General features: G+C 36.0%; 1 protein-coding gene across 1 annotated transcript in view; it reads right to left on the reverse strand.

The window, feature by feature from the left end:
• ATP9B (ATPase, class II, type 9B) overlaps nt 1-20,386 on the reverse strand; it is a gene marked incomplete at its 5' end in the record, with an annotated part of 98,068 nt that overhangs the window by 31,121 nt on the left and 46,561 nt on the right. The window contains 2 exons of the mRNA XM_010296671.1: nt 2,448-2,560; nt 11,309-11,451. Of these exons, the coding sequence (XP_010294973.1) occupies nt 2,448-2,560; nt 11,309-11,451 (256 nt within the window). The remainder of the gene's footprint in view (nt 1-2,447; nt 2,561-11,308; nt 11,452-20,386) is intronic.

The raw sequence follows: 20,386 nt of genomic DNA on the forward strand, positions 1-20,386 counted from the left end.
CAAATTACAGTGTTGTCTAATAAAGGGTTTAACTTTCTGCTCATCTGGCACTGCTTTTCAGCTACTGCTTTAAACCTCTGCATTTGCATTCTGCTAACGCTGATGCCATTACAGCCGCAAATAAATTAAGCTGATTTACTCCTTCTGAATTATGTTATGTTTATTGATGCTTGTATAATTTAATTTCACACAAATTCCATTAAAGATTATGCCCTCTATCACAAAATGCTTCCAGTGGGGAAATATAATCAGGTTATAATAGATTTGTGTGTTACATTAAGATGACAATAGTCTAGTAGGTCCACTGTAATAATAAAACAGAACACAAACAAGGGATAAAATCAATGTCACACAAGAACCACTGCCTAGCTAACTGGCAGCTTCTATTATCATAGATTAAATAAAAACCTCACCAGACTTTTTCAGACTGAAACAATTGTTTAATAGTTGCTTGTTTTGTTACCGAGACTCCTTCATTTTTCTGTTTTAAAGAGTTGCTACCAACACACACATAATTAAAACATTATTTAAACATCAAGTAGTGTTGTATAAAGCTGAAAAAAAGGAAGTTCCAAGAAAATTCTTTCAATCATCTACCGACATCAAATGTAGATTTGGGAAATCTTTTCCCACAATTGAAAAAAAAGCTTCCCTCACATTTCTTACTTCTTTTAAAAATTTCAGTGCCAAATATGTTACAGTTATTAAAAACATAATTAACCATGGGTTCCGCTCATTACATTTTACAGCAAACTCGTACAAGCTTTAAGCAAGTGAGAATCCCAGGAATCAGGCAATTCTTTTCAGACAGCATATGTAACCACAAAATATGAAAACAGTGTTAATGAATATGCCTCCTCTAGAAGACTGGTCCTTAGTTGTCACTCACTCAGACCTTGCTGTGCCAGCTCAAGACTGTCAGTTAATATTATTTATTGCTACAGTTGTTACTGTGAATACCCTAACAACCCATTACAAAAAAACTACAATTGGGTGATTTTTATAAACATAGTCAGGTAGCAATTACTTTCAGTAGCCCATTCCGAACCAAATCTGGACTGCTGATCTTTAGGTAAAAGAGCTCTATATCTCACTTCCAAGGCACATTATTGCATCTCAGTTACTGTTCATGATGTACCTACTAAGAATTAAGTTGAAACAGATTTACCCAAGGAAAAGGAATTCAAGGAGTGGGTTTGTTGATCTGTTTAGATGCGAAATAACACAGAAGTTGAAGTTGCAGACTAAAAACTTAGAACATACATTGCTTATTCACTGCTTTCCCTCCTGCCTCTCTTCCCAAAAGCTACGTAATATTAACCAAGTTCAGTGTGGTGTCAAACAGTTACCTTTTAGTTTTTTATTTTTATTTTAAGCAAATGAGAAGGAAGCCATAGTTCAAAACACAGCATAACTAATGATTCCAATCAATTGTTGATCCCACAATCCTTTTACAAGAGAAAATGAGGACACAGACAAGGAGGTCAGTCTAGAAACTTAACTGGGTCAGCCAATCATGTTTATGCATCCAAGTTAACTATGGAAAATAACTTTTTATATAAAGTTTTATTGTCATACTGTACATAACATATGGAAATATTAGTTAACCTATCATTTATTTCCTCTTCTATCAATTTTTTTCTTTTTTTGTTTCAAAGAATAGAAATTAAAAATAAAGTAAAAAATCCTCCTTAATCTCAGAGTGGAATCAGGTGCTTAGAAAGGTTTGCAGAAAGCACCCAAATAGTTTAAATACATGGGAGATGCAAGCGATGCTTGCTGAATTCCATCTTCCTCCTTCATCCCACAACTGACCCACGGACAGACAGACAGAGCCACAATCCTCTTGTACACTTTTTCCAGACCAAGCACTCTTATATACCAGAGGAACACTTTGCTCTGAAGCAATATGGAGTTTTACATTTTCTCCCCCCACCAGTTTTATGCTGTTTGCAATCATCTTAATTTTTTTAAAACCACTTTTTAGATATGCCTTTATAAATTTTATTTTGACAACTATTTCTTCACTTTTTGGTTATACCAACTGATGTGCCTTTTCGATGTCTATTCTTGATGGGTATCTTCAAAGATATAATTACTGTTCGTCTTGTTCTGGACACTTGCTTGTAATTTGTAGACTTAGTAATGAATAGCTTACTCTTAGATGATTTGCCAGGAGAAAGACTGCACTGCACAGACAGGTTAACACAGATTTCTGCCAGTGGGGAATAGGAAAGTAAACTCCTTTAAGTGGGTATATAGGAGGAATCAGGAAAGAACTATGTACTGTCTCACATTTTTCCCTTTCATCACATCTGTTAAGAGATACCTACAAATAGAACTCTCATAGCACCTCAAATTTCTAGAAATAATCAGTAACAATAATGCTTCAGTGCTGTTAAAAAGAATATCAATATTAAAGGTAAATAATTTATGAAATAAGATACCTGTGAATAAGAGCTTATAATATGACTCTGAATTTCATCCATTGTGTCTGTTCCATAGGACACAGTACCTAGGTGGAGGCGCTTAAATATCATCTCATTCTGTGTAAGTGTTCCTGTAATAAAGAAGTAGTATATCACAAAGCAGCAAAAAATAGCATGAGAAGGCCACAAAAAACCCCTCAAAATCTTTCTTTTGGAAAGAAGGAACGAATCATGAGTTAGCATCAGTTTAGTTAATTAAAGGAATGCTTGTGGAGAAAGATCAGGATTAGTCATACTGGAAGAAAACATTGGTTCCACCTTCAGGCTGACTCTGCCAACACAACTAAATATACAGTCTCAAAAAAAGACAAAAACTTTTCTCTTCATATGAAAGATAGAAAATGCAATATCTGGATTGTGGATGTAACTGACTTTTAAAAGCCAATGCAAGAGTTTGCACCATGTATCAAAAAATCTAAAGCAAAAAATAACAACCTCCAAGCCCCCAAAATTCATACAGATACCCCACTTCATGTACGAAGGCAGACATTCTGGCAAACGGGCACATTCAAAATTATCTAGAGTTAGTCACTAAGACCTAACATCACTTCCAAATTTGACAGATTTAGCCTCCAACCGGAATAAACCGGAATGAATGAAATCGGTGTTTTCACAGCTCGCTTCACATTTGTAAGAAACTATAGGGTGTCAGTCACAGACTGACACTTGGCGTCCACCTCTGCCAACTAGTCACATCCTCTGGTTTGGAAAAACTCTAATTGAGGGGTGGGGGCTTCAGCCTTCCATGATGGGGCACATCAGGCAAAAAGAGGTCACTAACTGCCTAGCTTCCCATAGTCAGCTCACAAAAGACTATTTTGGTAATGGCCATTCCTAAAACTTTTTTTTTATGGTTACTCAGCTGAAGTGAAATTAATATGGCATAAAGCTATTCTTATATTTAACCACACAGTTCTGGGTCATTAAAATACATAATTTAAAAAATTATGTATTAAAAAAAAACCCAAAACATGGTACCAAAAGTGTCATTCTTGAAGCTTCTACGATGTTATTAATATGGAGGATATGTTAACTATCTATAAATTAAAATTGCAGAATATTTCATATTAATTTTATTTATCTAGACTATTGTAGTATCATCTCTGTGTCCCAGTATGCACAGTAAGCCACAAGAAGAGAGAAGACTAAATGCATGACATATGCTATAATTACTATCTGGAAAACAGACCTGTTTTGACAGTTAGCATCCAGATTATACACCTAATAGGGCTAGAACCATCAGTGATCTTCAAAGATTCGGTAGGGCTGTAGAAGTCTCCTTTCTTTCTCAGTTATACTTGAGACGTCTACCACTCCTACTCCGTGGTAGCATCCGTACAGTGACACTTCATCTCAATTGTTGTACCATCATACTGCACTATCAAACCATGTCTTCCTGTATTATCAACACTAGATGATCATTCCAAATTCCCCCTCTACCATTAATAAATGATGCTTCCCATTTGCTTTTCTTTATATGTTGTTGAGTATTTTTTCCCCTATAGTCATATTATTTGAATCTTTAGAAATATTTAAAATAAGGTTTATGTGAAATGCATAAATTCTCCACAAAATACGCATAACGTTATCAGAAATTCACATAAGAAGTAGAATACTCCCAGTGTTAGAAAACAGCCCAGGAGGACAAGGTTCCTGATCTCTAGAATTAGCAAGTCAGAAATTTTTGGTTAGTTTTATACAAAGTATAAGAAGATTATTTTCATTTAATATGATTACTGTAAAAACATGCAAAATTATTTCTGCCTTTAGAAGCTGTATTTTTAATTGAGACTTTTTGTTAAATTCATTGATTACATTTTTTACTTTAATTATAGACTTGAAAAATCCTATCTCCAGTTTGAACATGAGAAGCATGGAAGTTTCCACTAACAAAGAGACTAAAATCTCCATTTCTAAAAAAAAAAACAAAAACCCAAAAAACCCAACAAAACCAAACCCCACCCACTTTGTTCAATAATGTTTATTGCAAGAAGTTTCCAAGTAAATCTGCATCACCTTCCTTACTTTCCAGGCATGCTAATATCTTCTCACTGCCAAGCCTTTGAATTAAAATGAACACTCCCTAGGAGCTGTGAACTAAATGCTACCCAAAACTTGAGACGGCAGGCAACTGTCAAACTCGCTTCCCACTAGTTCTGTAATTGCTGCTCAGAAAAACTGAGCAGGAAACAAAATTAGCCCTATGATTATTATATGGAAAGATTATTTCTTCTGACACCATTAAATCAGTACAACTCCAAATCATGCTTGGTGAGGGAAAGGTAGATAAGTGGAAAATTTGTGTGTTCCCCCCATAACTCCTTCTCAGCAAGGAGAGAAGAAAAGCTTCCAAGCAGAAAAGTACGGACTTTTCTATCTTACAACAAAATCAGGAGCCAGGGAAGGAGGTTTATGAAAAATGGGTGAGGAGGGGGAAAAAAAAAAAAAAAATCAGCTTGTAAAAGACATGGAAATAAGCATTCCAGCAATCCTGATTCAATACTTGCATCTCATACCTTCCTTATATGATCCTTTTTATTCAGCTACAATAATAGGAAACATCTATGACATATGAAAAGAGGCTGTAAAAGCACCTGTACCTGCTACACAAATCTGTAATAAAAAAAAAATTTAAAAAAACAAAGAAAGGAAAGAAACAACAATTACAGTTTTCCCATGCTTCTTAAGACTAGTGTAAGTCTTTCAACACAGTCACAATAAGCCTGACTTGTTATTAGACAAACATGGGTAGCTGCATTTATGAAATAAATCCGCTCCCAAAAATTTCTGCAACAAATAAAGCAAAATACACATTTTCTAGTCATCCACATGGAAGTTAAGTTTCACCATGTGTGCAAATTAAGAATTTACTTCCAAATACTCCTAATGAATGCAACACCAAAATGGGACAGAAAAATTCCAAATTTCAATATCGTTCCAAATAGTAGATGGTGCCAATCAGTGACATTATAACTTTAGCAGCACTTCTGTTTTAAATTTTAGTCACTTAGTTGAAGACTCATATACATTGACAAAACAACACATCCTTTACTTTATGCCCCAAAATACAAGCCCTTCAAATATCTAGTGGTAGATTTTCTAATATAGCTCACTTGAAAGAATGAAAAAACACAAAACTGAGCACTCTAGTCTGCTCAAGGTACTAAGTACTAAAGAACAGTGGAAGAGCTTTCTATTTTTAATAATGCTTTTTAAAGACCTACTTATCAATTCCACACTTTCAGGACATTGCTAATATGAAGAGTCATAGATAAAAAAAAGCTCATTTTAGAAAAGCTTCCAGAAATTACAATAGTCAATATATGATCTACTACTACTATTATACATTTTTAAACTTTGCTCTGGAATGCAGGTACCACACAAGGAAAAAAGTTAGTATACAATTGCTGAAGAAAAATTTAGTATGTTCTTTAATGAAGCCAAGAGCTTTTTTTTTTTTGCCTACAATGGTATCATTAAACACAGAGTAAAGCAGGCAAAGAGGAAATTAATTTCTAAGGAAAAAGTCCTGAAGGCATCATTCCCTGGGTGGCAACAGATGTGATTCACAACAGAGCAGTAGAGTTTTTTTGTTTTGTTTTTGAGAAGCAGATGCAGATCCTTCTGATCCTATATTACTAGATGGTAATTTGGACCAATACCAACAACCTAAAAAGGCCAAAATAAAAAAAGCAAGAAAATATGTATAGCAGAAGAGTTAAATAACTTTGTGAGAAATTGAGATGGTGAGTAACTTTTCATAAAATGAGAGTACTTTGAGCTATTTGCTTAAACAGATAAAAAGTCAGTGTCATGTGAACATGTCTACAAAAACTTTAAGGGAGATCAGGCCCAACACTTAATAATTAGATTGTTGGCAACAATCTGGAGATGCAAATTCTTTCTATGAACCCTGGAAAAAATGTAACCTGGTATGGAATGTAAAAAGAAAATTTAAAAACTCATGGTAAACACATATATAGAATATGCCCGCTCATTCAGCTGCTCCACTTCCGAACAGGCCATAAACATAACCACCACAAAACCTCAAACCTAACAAACCCCAGTACAATCAATTAAAAATGATGGCAATGACAAAGAAATCTGAGATATAGTTATTCTTTCATGGGCAGAAGGTAACAGTAGAGGTAACAGTTAACACTGTTATGAATAGCAGTAGCTATTTCCTCTGCACCTCCTGCCTCCCACAAGAATGACTGCAATATCTAAGAGCAACATCCATACTCACTGAATACACCGTGTATTTTCAGTTGATGGGAGTCCAACAGAAGCCACAAGGTAAGGATTCCTTTGACTGATCTACTTCGAGTGCATACCTGGAAGCTTCCTGTAGGATCTCTCCATCAAAACTTTCAATTTCTAGTCTGCTCTACTCACCCTGCAACCTCAGTGGTACTAAAAATCATAGAGGTAGAGGAATGGTAAGGGCAATAGCGTGAATATATATCCATAGAAGTGAAGTGAGGAGACATTATTCCATCAGCATTTTTTAATTACTCTCTCTCTGTAGTAGCTTATGTTGAACAGATAAAGTATACCTTAAAACACTAATTTTCAACAACTACCGAAATTCACTATTCTAAGAGTATATTACATTAGGCACATTTAATGGAAAGCCCCATATATACTAACCTCTAGCACAAGGCTTTCCCAGAAAATCGAGAATCCCATTGCTCTATGCATCTGTTCAACTATTATATCTGTTAAGTATCTCATTTGGTCCAAACACCCACTAAAATGTTAATTACAGAACTCAAATACCAGTGTATGCATTAGTAAATGACTACGCTTGGAAGACTGTATGCGTTTGTTTTAGCTGAATACTCTGGTAGTTGTCATGAACAGCAGGTTTGCCATCCCACATCTTAAGCAACAAAAATGTTCAATAAATAATGCCAAATATCTTCATTTTTCTTTCATGATTAGAATCTTTTTGTACCCTGGAGAGGATGAGATATCATGCTCAGTTGCCCTTGGAAAATGCTGGAAACTGCTCCTCCTTGTAACTGCCCTCCCTGCCCCCCCTCCCCACCATAACGGATGACGCCTTTCTGTCAAACTTATATGTGATTCAAGTCCAAACAACATGGCATTTTGGGTAATGGATGCTATAATTAAAATGTGAGTCCTAAAAAACCTGTTGTTTTAGTGGGTGTTTTTAGTAATGGCTTTGTTCTACATGAAGATAAAAACTCCCTAACAAAGGAATTAATGTATTGCTTTAATAGGCTGCACCCTGAGTTAAGTTTTAAAATTTATGAGTTCTCTGCAGCATTGTTCTTTAAACAATGGCATTGTCAAATGCAACCAGTGAGAAGATTAAAGTTCTCCCAGCAGATTAAGTACAAATTATCTGTCCTCCTGTTTCAGCATCATTTGTTCATTTATCACATAACGTCTAGTATTTCTGGTCAGTGTCAATATGCTCTGCATCCTTGCAGTTAACAGATGTCTTCTCTTGTCGAATGAATTACTTTATGTTTCACGCACTGGTGGCCGCAGATGTGTCACTATAGCAACATCATTAATTTCAGATCTTACCGGAAACATGCACTCCAATCAAACCTAATTATACCACATTGCTTTCTTGTCCCACAATAAGGAAACTATAATGCAATTATTGGGATACTTCATTTTCTATTCTACTGTGGCAAATGAGAGCGCCACTGTGATGGACGCTTCTTGTCAAAAAGCTTATTGATGAAGCACAAACCCAATTTACAATCATACAAAGGACTACCTTGCAATTATGTTAGTAATGCAATGCTCCTTAGACTCAACAACTAATTCTCAATCATTTCCAGTGAAGCTTGGACCACAACATAAGATTTTTGCAGACGGTTCTCTAGATTCCCTTTAATTTTCAGTATTGAGAAAAACTTCACCTGTTTACATATAACTAGACCAGCCTTCTAATCCTGCTTTTTAGTAACACACACTTGGACGGACGGCTACAAAACTGGCTCTCTCCTTTCTCATCTAACAGTCAAGCCTTAAGTGGGCAGAAGAACAGAATCAACGGGTTTATATGACTAGAACTGAACATTCAAGTAAAAAAGTACTGAAGCCAGCTCTCATCAACAGTATATAATCATGCAATGGCAATCATGGATTAACTGTACAGATTCTGTTCATTATCTAACAGTATGTTTCACATTTATGATAAAATGCAGAATGAGACCAAATATATTCAGGAAAGGAAACTGGAAGCAGCTACTGATACACTCAGGTAAAAGGTACATTGGCTACAAGTTTGTCCAGAACTAAAAATACTTTAAAATTTGCAGGGAGGTTAAGACTAATAAAATTGAGCAGTGTTTCCCATCACGATCTGAAGAAGAGCGTGGTCTGCAAGGCCACAGTCAGTGTTCTGAAGCTGGTGACATCTGCTGGGCTCCAGGCTTATTTTCCTTTACATCAGCTTTCAGCTAACACTTGGATAAAAGCACGTAAGGTGAGACTACTGACTGTTAGTCCAAAACATTTGGGAACTACTGCCCTAGAATACTGCTTTTGTTTTCATTTTTACATCATTAACTTACAGACTCAGACGTTCCTCCAAAACTCAGTAGACTTCAGTGCTCTGAAAAGCCTTTGAGGTTGAACGCTAGCACTCTTCCAAACTATACACAACAACATTTGCTGGTAAAGGCCTTTTAATATTTGTCTGTTTAGCCACTTTTAAGTATGTACTCCAAAAGGCCAGAATACAAGTGCTGCTTCTTAAAATTAAACAGAACTGCTGTGATTGCAAGTGACATGATGCGGGTTGAAAAAAACCCAAAAAACGATTAGAAGCAAACCAGGGTTGTTTCTCCTCATATATGCAAGTAGATAACAAAATGTATCCCTTCAAAGCTTTCTAGATGTAACACAGTATTTTTGCTTTGAAAAAGCCAGTATCACTAAATTTTACGGTACAAAAAAAAAATTTTTTTTAAGGAGAAAAGCTTTGGTTTTAATTACTGATGTATTAGGTTAAGTGTATTGGTTGTCTTTCTAGAAGTAGAGCTGCAGCAGCTTTTTTTTTTTTTTCCTTCTTTTTCAAACAATATTCTTTTTCTCAAACAGGGTAGTAGGTACATACAGCTTGAGGAAAAGACAGTACACTGATCCTTGTGCCTCATAATATAAACTGGTCACCAGAGTCAGCATATAATTCCCACACTGTAGAGCTGGATGAATGAACTGTTAGCATTTTACTTAGCAAGCCTCTTAAAATTTTCAGTGCCATCTAACTGTAAGCAGAATATCTCTACACTTGAACCACATTTCCAGTTTGGTATGGTAACCGGATTCTCTATCAGAAAAGTTTAAGTATACATTGTTTTTGCTTACAAAGTAGTGCTTTGGGCAAATGAACTCTACTGCATTGTTTTAAAAATTCATTATTTTTTAACTTACTTCCCTTTTTCCAAACATATGCTGTAAATTACATATTTCAAGCCTTTGATGAGACAGCACTCTTAAAGTTACATAAATTATCATGATTAAGGGTGCAATTAAAATCAATAAGCAGTTTCAAATAGCATACAAATCATTAGGTAACTGAAATAAAACTTGTTAAAAGAAGAATTGTTCACTAGCTTTGAAGAATTACCACACTATAATTAGCAGTACACTTTTCTACGTGCTAAGAAAGAAGGTGGCAGTTGTCTTTATCTTTCATGAAACAGAAGAATAGCATTCAGAAGTGTATAGGGTAACATATGTACCTATAGAAAAAAGTATGTTTTGAAAATGTGACAATATATTAAATTTACTTCATTTCAAAATATGCATTAATGGAAGTGTTCAGCATGGGAGGGAACATGAAACTATTTCAAGCAGGAAAGAGATGTAAACTGTGTATTATGCTTTCTGAACAGTACAAGAGGCCAATGCCTGCCCACCCCCAAGGCTTTCTCACCATTTTCAACTGTATTTTACTTAAAACCACTAAAAAATTTCTTCAGCTGTTTGAGAAACAACTTTTTCAGTTCAAAAGTTCAGCTTCTTCGAAAACCAGAACTGATTTATTCAATCTCAGAAAGAATCAAAAAAAGAGAAGAAATACTGTATTTGCTACAGAATTTAAGTTGTTATTTATGATATTTTCTGAAATAAACTTTAAGATTCCTTAAATACATCTAGAACTAAGAGCATGGTAAGACTGTAACAACTTTCAGTCATAACTGCAGACAGCAGCATAGTGCAAGCTGTTCTTCACACACTTACCGACCTTCTGATCCTGGCAAGGATTGGGTTTTCTGGTATACCGGGTCAGGTATAGTAACACGTTACAGTTACGAAGTCACATGGCAGCTCTAGAACTGGGCTTTATATCAAAGAGCAACTAACTTCATGGGTATAACAGATGTTATTTTGGAGGCTAATATTACAACTTGCTTTGGAAATGACTTCCTCTCTCAAAGGCCATTCTTAACTGTTACTATCATACAGTATTACAGTAGAGATGAGGTACAGAATAAAACAGCATCCTTAGTGCTAATCCAGAGTCTTTTCAGCATAAGATATATGGTACTCTTACTGATGCTTTCCAGTGGCCTGTTACTATAGCAAGAGTGTTCCCACTGGAATAAATCAGATTACTACCAAATACTGACTTTCACATGTAAGTACTGGCCTACCTAAGCCTATTGGTACTGGTACAAAGTCCTCAAGCACATCTTTAAAATTCTACTGAAAAATAAAAATCAGTAGTCTAAATCTACTCCTACATTAACATATTCAAATATAGAATAAAGTTTACAAATTTTATAAAAGTCATCATATTTCAGAATTATAACCTGATATACCTGTTTTATCCGTTAGTAAATAAACTAATCGTCCCAACTCTTCTGGTATGGTGCTAGTTCGAACAACTGTTCCAGGAATATTGTCATCTTTCATAATCATCCACCCATAGGCTGCCTTACCCATGTCCAAGTTCACACGTAAACTGCAAAGGAAATTTATACCATAATCAGTGTGAATATTAGGCAAAGTGAAAGTTATAACCATAAAAATAAAACTAGAAGCTCTTTTTAGGATACCTGAAAAAAAAAAAATCTTAAAACTAAATGCAAGAAAAATTTTGGAACAATGCTTTTGTTATGTGTTTGTAGAGTACATATCACATTAGAAATTCAGGCGCCATCCTAGACTTTTAGAAGCTACCGCAATACAAGCAAATGCAATACCATGCCTTCTGCCTGAGACAGATTGCAACACGGTGTGGAGATTCTTGACATAATTACATTACTACTTGATGAGAATATTATATACACTTTATCAACACGACCAGATCACTATTCAAGTCACAGTTTTTAGCTGTTAAAAAACCCCCACCACCTATGTTTTCTTTATGACGTGAACGCACAAATATTTTCATACCTCTTCAAGTCACTTCTTTAAAAAAAAATTTTTTCTTTAGGATAGTACACCTGTATTTGCCAACTTCTCTTTCCCACCACAACCAATCAACAATGTTGATGTCCTTCCCAAAACGTACTTACAGAGGCTCTCTATTACAAAAAGAGGATAATGCCCAAGTAACAAAATGCAGCATCATGTGATAGCATGTGGGCTGGAGTTGCTACTGCCAGCAGCAATAAGGAACCTTTAGGTAGCTCTGTACTAGAAATTGTAATTTGCAGCAAGTTTTATTGATTACACATAAAAATGCAAAATCAAAAGTATTTTTCCCCATTCACTCACTGTCTGCATATTTATTTGTTAATTTTTCTGTATCTACATCATACAAGAATGAATTGCCCTTGCGCCTTGTATTCGTACGTTACAATAAAAAAGTCCTCACTCATGCTGGTCAGAGATAACTTTAATCACATTGCTCTTCCCCAAAATTAGATGTTCCAACTCAAAACTCTATGCCACTTTGTTTGAAATCTTTTAAACGCTCCTTTCCTTTAGCTAATTTACCACATTCCACAGGGACTAAGGAATAGGCAGGTGTTCATTTCTGTTGACTCTGCTCTAACGGAAATACTGAAAAAACAGCTATGGCAGTGGTTATGCAAACTATTTGTAGCTAATTTGCTCAGGGCACAGGATTCAAGAGTTTCAAGCTTAGTAACAGGTTTACAGTAACGTGACTCTTAAAATTGTTCAAAGGCCTATATCAAGATCAAAACACTGCTAATGCACTTCAGACCTTTAACAGTCCTGAAGTGCTTCTTTACAGCATAACCAAAACAGCAGCCACAAACACTTTTCATCTGTCCTCTTGCAATCGCAGCAACAGATTGATTGTGAATTACCTCGGGTAACAGTGGAGAGAGCAGTGAGTCACAAATTGCAATATCCCATGAAGAGATACATTTAACCAGAATTGTGAGAACATCTGAAATCTCAACACACACTGAAAAAAATTCTGTTTACTCCACATCCCCTCCTTCCTGAATTTGTACAGCTGATAACATCACATGTTCCAGCACAAAAAGAAACGTCTTTTTGATACAAGATTCTTGACCATTCAAGATGGTATTTTGTTCTTTAACTAGCTCCATTAAAATCAGCAGCGGCAGGAAACCATCCTTCTACCTGGTGATATATCCCAATTAGTTTTGCAATATCATACCCAACTTCAGCTGCCTTCAGACACGCAAATACATTAAAAAAAAATAGGACAGACAACAGGAGGAGGACTCTACCAGATTCTTTTTATTGAAAATGCTACAGTATAACAAGGAGAAAAATACTAGAAGCACTTGCCTCACACTGGCTAACTACAGTTTTATCCTGTCTTACTCAATCCAGAGCCAGTACTGAGCAACCAGTATTTGTATTATATATGTCTGTTAACTTGCAGAGTTCGAGAGACTATAAGAACCAATGTAACACACATCACACTGGGATATGTATTAGTCAACAGAAGGAACAGCAGAATATTTACTCCTCTTCGGGATGAGAATCCGCTAGTTAGCCAGTCAAGTTACAAAGGACGCTGTCTTGCTCGAGAAGAGAAACATGAGCACGCTTACTTTATTTAAAAACAGCTAGACATTTGCTCTAGCCAGGACTAAGCAGAGTAAGTGAAGGATGAAAGCCGCTCAAGACCTCACTTCAAAGAGGCATTTGGGCTATAAATATTTTTTTTCTGCTTGGGCTATTGAGAGAGGAATTCTGCGATGAAAACTCTATTTAAGAGCTGCAGTCTCAGGTACATGGCACACAGAAATCCACATGGCTGTTCTACCAATGGAGACCTACAAAGTCATCCAGATATGGATTTTCCAATACAGGAAAAACTGTACTTCAGTAAGATTAAATCAGAAAAGTCTTTCAAAGCTGAAGTGCAGTTCATATCTTCACTTGAACCTTTTATAAGCATGTGTGTTACCTGTTTTTGATGTTCTAAACACCCTCTATATGCATTTAATTATCATCTCACTTAAATATAAATTAAATGTAAGGGGGAAAAAAAGAAAAAAGAGACAGCCTCTCTTGCTGAGTGGTGAGGAGATATCTGTATTTCAAAGCATTGAGGCATTTTAGGAATTACCCTAGCTTTCCAGCATGCACTGCTACGCAGAACAGAATGTACCCCCTTTATGATGATGGACCTAATAGAAAGCTGGCACTACTGGCCTCCAGAGAAATGATGTCTCCCCAACAACCAGTACAGTCCCAACCAGTACAGTCCAAGATAGCTTTCTGGCACACAGAGAGAGATATTGGGTAAATGCTTGAATTGTTAAGATGAATAAAAAAATTAAACAGGAATAAAATAAACAAAAAAATGAGAGCTATAGATGGATTTTTAGTACGAATTCTGAATTTTGTACACTGTATCCTGCTCTGACTTCCTTCAGTTGGTGCTTGTTGTCTTGGAGGAAATTTTTGTCTTTGAAATCACTGTAGCTATCACCTGATAGCTAATGTCCACATTACGGACACTGCCGTAACACTAAAAATGATGGAGGCCTATTAATACTGAGTTGCTTTTCCAACCGACGTTCACAGGAATGGATAGAAATACTTGACTGAGAAGTCCAAGAATTTTTACACAATAAAACAAGGAGATGCTAAGCTTACTCAACACCAACCTCCTCTCAGTGCCTGACAATATTGGCTATCATTTCTCCTAATTCCTTTGTGGACTTTAAGAAATCTCATCATATAACCAAAAATATTTTAAACCCACCAGTTTTTAAATCCTTCTCAATTTCATCCAATTTAAAAGACTCCTTACATATCATTTATTAATGAAAATGCACAGAACAGCATAGTAAGTAGTGTTATCACACTGTTGCATCAGTAACACTATTTTTTAGCAAGCCAATTAACATGTAAACTTTAGACACACGGTATGTTAATACAGGTATTTAAAGGTTATTGCAGAGAACGGGAATATTTAGTGAACAAAATAGTGTGAAGTTTCTCATCTCTCAACCTCAGCACTAGTTACCCTAGAGCAACCAAACCAAAGACAACTTTTATCCAACTTGGGGGTTTATTCCACTAAGAGCCAGGGTGGCATTTCTCTGCAATTCAGCTTCAGAACAAATCAATAACACAACACTTCAGAACCCAAACTGCTTTTTATGACAAGCTAAAACCAGATACTTTTGCTTTTATTCCCTCAAAAACATAGTAGTTTTTTAGGTTAAACAACTTCATATTTACAGGACTTCCAAGTTTCATTTTTTCCCAAACAGTAATGGCATTAGGTCCCCTTGTAAAGATTACTGATTTTGTTTTTTAGTCAAAATGGACAAATTTGTCACTACTAAGCAAGGGCCTTCACTGAGAAAATTTCAGATAAATGCATTTAGAAACTCCAGAAACATTCTGCCTTTCACAACTCAGTGAAAAGCAATCAATACCTTATGAAGTTAGCAAATACAATTTCATGAACAAAGTGATACCATGCTTAATTAAATTCAAGTATGAATTTGCATCAAAATTATATGATAGTTTTATTTGAGCTTTGGCAGGCAAGAAGAACTTCCAGAGCAGTTCTGCCTATAAGCAGAAGTTTCATAGCAAATAAAGTAAGGAATTGAGATGTAATCTTTTTATTTTCAGAAGTTCCTTCTAAGTGAAATACTGAAGATCATATTTGAGTCATGTTAGTACCCAAACTGTACCCAATACCCTATGGCTATACCCCCTAACCTTCCGGTATCTCTACCTGCTTGAAACAGCCATAAACTATACACAGATATACACACTATTTACAGTCTAGAAAATTATATGGAATCACTTAAAAATTATTGGTCAAGAAACAGTCAAAAGCATTTTAATTTTAATATGCCCAGAGAGTTAAATCTTCACAGAAAGTGATTTTTTGGAGCCTGACTTCTATTAACTGCAACTGAACAAATAAAAATAGAACAAAATATAAGTTACTTCTTTTAAACACAATATTCTATCAAGATCTAAATAAATAAAAATCAACCCATAGCGCATCCCTAATTCCCCTTCACCCATATTTTATTTGGAGAGGAAATCTGAATATAATAATCCTTTTGTGGTTGGCCAATTATATACATTTTTATTTAGTTTCCTCTGCTATCTGTCTGATACTTTCCAGAAAAGCCTCAGATCTGTGTTCTTGTTTGCTTCATAATTGGTCTCATCAGTTCTCTTAGAATAATTTTTCTAAATTTTGTCTATTATATAAACATATAAAAGGAAATGAAAGAAGGTACAACACAGCACTTTACATAAAAGTCAGGCAATGAATGTAACTTTAAATGAGAACTCAATCCCACACATCTATGCTTAAATGTGTGGCAAAAAAAATGCATATCAACCCTCGAGTGCTATAGTGACTGTGGCACATGTAGTTTTTCAAGGGTCACATGCAACCGAGGTACAGATAATTAGATGTTATAACACAGGTAGAACTTAAAATCTCAGGAGGCAGTCTGGGGAATAATTAATGAGAAAATTAATCTCTGAATTTCTTACAGGCTGAAAACACAGTAGAGTGCAAAACACAAATAGAACACATGTCAAACAAGCGCCTTGGCACAAGAGATGTAGCACATGCAGCTCAGAATAACAATAATTACTTGCTATTAAAAATGTTTCTTTGTTATTTTCACATTTATCAGGTCATATGCCTTCTTTCATTAAGCCTCTTGTAGAATAGCAACAATATTAACATTAGATGTCTAATAATTTTTAAAACATGAATGTTTTTAGCGTATTACAGACAAATTTTTCATTACTTCCTGTAATACGATTAGAATAAAAACAGAAAAACAACTAGGAGAAAACAAGCAGTGTTGCAAGGTTAGAAAGGAAAAAGATCTACTCCAATAGATCAGTTAAAAAATGACTTTTAAAAACTGATTGTGCTTTCTCTATGTAGCATGAATACGAGACATTGTAAGAAAAGCACAAAGCTAGCTCAGGCAGTAGTACAGCACCATACTGGGTAGGGTAAGACTTACTCTTAGCATGAGACACATACCATAGCTCCTGTTGCATGAAGAAGTCAAAATAAGTTTGTAAAATATCAAGAAGCTTCACATAATCTTTTTCAGTCTCTTATATAGATTGCTTTATATATCATGATATGGCATAGATGTGTATTTCACATTTATAAGGATTGCTTCATATACTTTATGAGTAGCTCTTTAGCTCTTCCACACTGAAAGCTTGGCTTCATATATCTAATATATAATGTGTCTGTATATGTGAGACTACGTATACCAATACTCTCACATTTACACATTACACAGATTAGAGCTCCAACATGGACAGCACAAACTACAATCTGATTGAAAGCAGCACAGCTGCTTGCTGCTGCTAGATAGGCACTACAGTCCTGCACGGGTGTGGGTTCCTCAGATCTTGGGAATACACAGAAGCACACTGAATAAACCTCCTTTTCCATGTTTGTACGATCTGGGATTTGACCGGATATTAATGAATTTCAGATACCAGACTTCCTAGCAGTGTTCTCCTCACTGCCCACTGAAAACAGACTGATGTAACTTGAAGGATTTTCTTTAAATGCTCCTCTAAAAGACCCAGAAAAAAGCAGCCAGGACCCAGGTAGTTCCCCAAAACTTTACTACTAAAGTGTCAGGCAGTTCCTTCCAGATATTCAGGACAGCTTATTTTGGCAGAATGGCCCAGTGCCCAGCAGCCTTGAGGTGTCTGAAGAAAAGGCAAAAGACATTTCAGCTTCTGTGTACACCAAAACTAAAGGATCCTCCTGAGAAGATGGCTGATTAAGCCCCTGTCAATCCAGCTTTAAACTGCTACTAAATATAGAGCCTGGATGATACACATTTTTATCAGATCCCCAGTCAGTATCTTATCATTTTATGGTAAACCCTCTACAGGTCTTAGCAGCTAAGTGCAAGCATGACAGCTACAGAAGTCATGTGCCTGTATACGCAAGGCAGTAATTTCACCAAACACTGCTTGGCTAAGCCTAAATTATCTTGAAAAAACTTTCCTGGCTACATTTTTTGGGGGGAAAACAGAAAACAAACAAACAAAATGACTCAAATCAAAGTGCAATTCACTTTGTCTTTCAAGGTGTTGAAGATGACTGGACAATGAATAAACAAAGTCCCATTACTTGGTGGTGGAGCGGATCCAGTTTGGTGGTACATTACCATCACTAAGGCTAGCTCGCTCTCCGGCCTTGGCTCTCATTACTATGGCAGCCCCAGTGAGCTGATGAAATGATGCTACAACTAAACGCCAGGGGACAGGACAGAATAGCTTTGTGGCAAGGCTCTGTAACAGTCCGATCATCTTTCCTGCACCCATATACACATGGGGATTTACAGCTCAGTAGTTGAGAGCGGGTATCTCGTATCCCACGTTGATTGAAGTCTTTTAATCTGTTGTACTTAAAAATACAAATATTGGTAACTGACTCTCTGAAAGTTTTTTTTAAAAAAATTAAACTAAAACATCTGCTCAAATTAGTAGCAGGAAAAAAAATCAAAGGAAAAACTCCTCAAGACTTACACGATTTGTATCGGAATTTTAAATGTGTATGGCAAATGTCTTCAGTTCCACACAAAAGGGAAATTAAACTCTCCTGATAAAAATGTAAGCCTGATTTTAAGAAGATGAAAAAAAAAATGTATCTATAACCACAGGGATAGAGTTAAAGTGGGTAATCAGGTAAAAGCATAATGATTACAAAGCTTTACCTCATCTTCTGCCACCTGAGGTGCTAACTTTTCATTAGCATGACTCTTTTTGCCCTCTGTCATTCAGAAAATACACAATTAAAAAAAAAAAAGTTGGTCAACAAAAGGACCTTACTATTTAAAAAACAAAACAAAAAAACCACCAACCCCCTAAACATCACAGGCCTAAGAGCTTCCATGCTGGTATCACAAAGAGCATCAGCACAGACATATCTGAGGACACATGCTCCCCCCCAGCCTCCTATGTGATAACTGCACTAGGTGACATAGTCAGACAAGCTCTTGTAAACTAATGGAGAATGTATTTCAATTAATGATTTTATTTAAAACAAGTAATGAAATGGTCTCAGTGACACTGGAGGAACCTACGGATAGGCATTAATGCATCTCAAACCGGCTAAAGCCAAATAGAAAAATAGCCTAAGAGTATTGAGGAACATGGAAAAACTCAGAATGGGTGAGCATAAGCCTAGAGAGATTTATTTACTTTGGGACAGACTGTCAAGGCCTTGCTTTCTATCCTGCTTTCCCAATAGATTTTAAGAAATTCAAATAGATTAGCTTTGTAGGGAGGCAGACTGCCTATGGAGGCTCCCTGGGCTATACTTCCTCCATAAGGGAAACAGAAACATCAATTACAGAAGAGCCAAACGTTTCTGGGGCTGTGGGGCTGTTCAAAACATTTTGTGTGTAATGGTTCTAATCTACAACCAGTTAATAGCTGGGCTAAGCTTTCAATGTTCGTTGACTACTACTTTTTCTCCATTTTGCTTCATTCCTGGTACACTACAGAATGTGTGCAATGTCGTGGGCTGGTTTGGGGGTTTTTACTTTTTTTTTTTTTTTTGAGAGGGGCTGATGAAAGGGGCTGAGGGTGGGTGTTGGTTGTTGGGGTATTTTTTGATTGGTTGTGTTGTTTTTGTTTATGATTGTTTTTTAAAAAAAATTATGCTTATACTTCTGAAGTCTTATGCCCCACAGTAATACCCTTCACACAGCAAAGCAACACTGATCTAGAGGAGTATTTAGGATGCAGCTGAATCACAAGGAACCAGCTGCTCCCCAGAGCAAAAAAAGTTCCTATTAATTATAGGAGAGGCTGCACAGAGATCAGTTAAACTCTGCTAAGAGTTAGTTACCTCCTCCTGATGATCTTCACCATATATGTCTGACCATGGAAAATTATTTTTATTGCGTACCTGGAATTTCCCTTGCCCTGCAAACCAAAATCCAAATACAACTGCAAAAAAGCTCCATATTTAGAAACTTCCTGAATTCTCTAAAACCATCCATCAACACATTTCATGTGTGGATGAGTTCAGATATGCTTTGCCTCTACCAGTCAATCCTGATCTGCCATAGATTCATTTCCTTTACCTGTTCATTATTTTCCCCATATAGCTATTTTAAAAATAAAAAGCCTTGTAACCTTCATCTCCAAGAGTTTACACTCCAAATACATCCTAAAGAATAAGTCATTTCCATGCTTAACATCCAGAAGAGAGGAAGAGAAGTGTAGTTACATTTGAACACCAGCATGACTGGAGTTCTTTATTTTGCTGACAGTGTGGGAAGCAACCCTGTATATGAATGAACTGTGCTGAAGAAAAGTTCGTGTATCCTAGAAATTATTTTTGGAAAAGAATTATTCCACAAGTCCACTAAAGAAGTTGAAAATGAGCTGCTCAATCAACATGTTTTTCAGTGGCATATACTGAACTTCCAATAGAGTCAAATTTACTT

The sequence above is a fragment of the Phaethon lepturus genome, unplaced genomic scaffold, assembly GCF_000687285.1.
Source record: "Phaethon lepturus isolate BGI_N335 unplaced genomic scaffold, ASM68728v1 scaffold4331, whole genome shotgun sequence".
NCBI lineage: Eukaryota > Metazoa > Chordata > Aves > Phaethontiformes > Phaethontidae > Phaethon > Phaethon lepturus.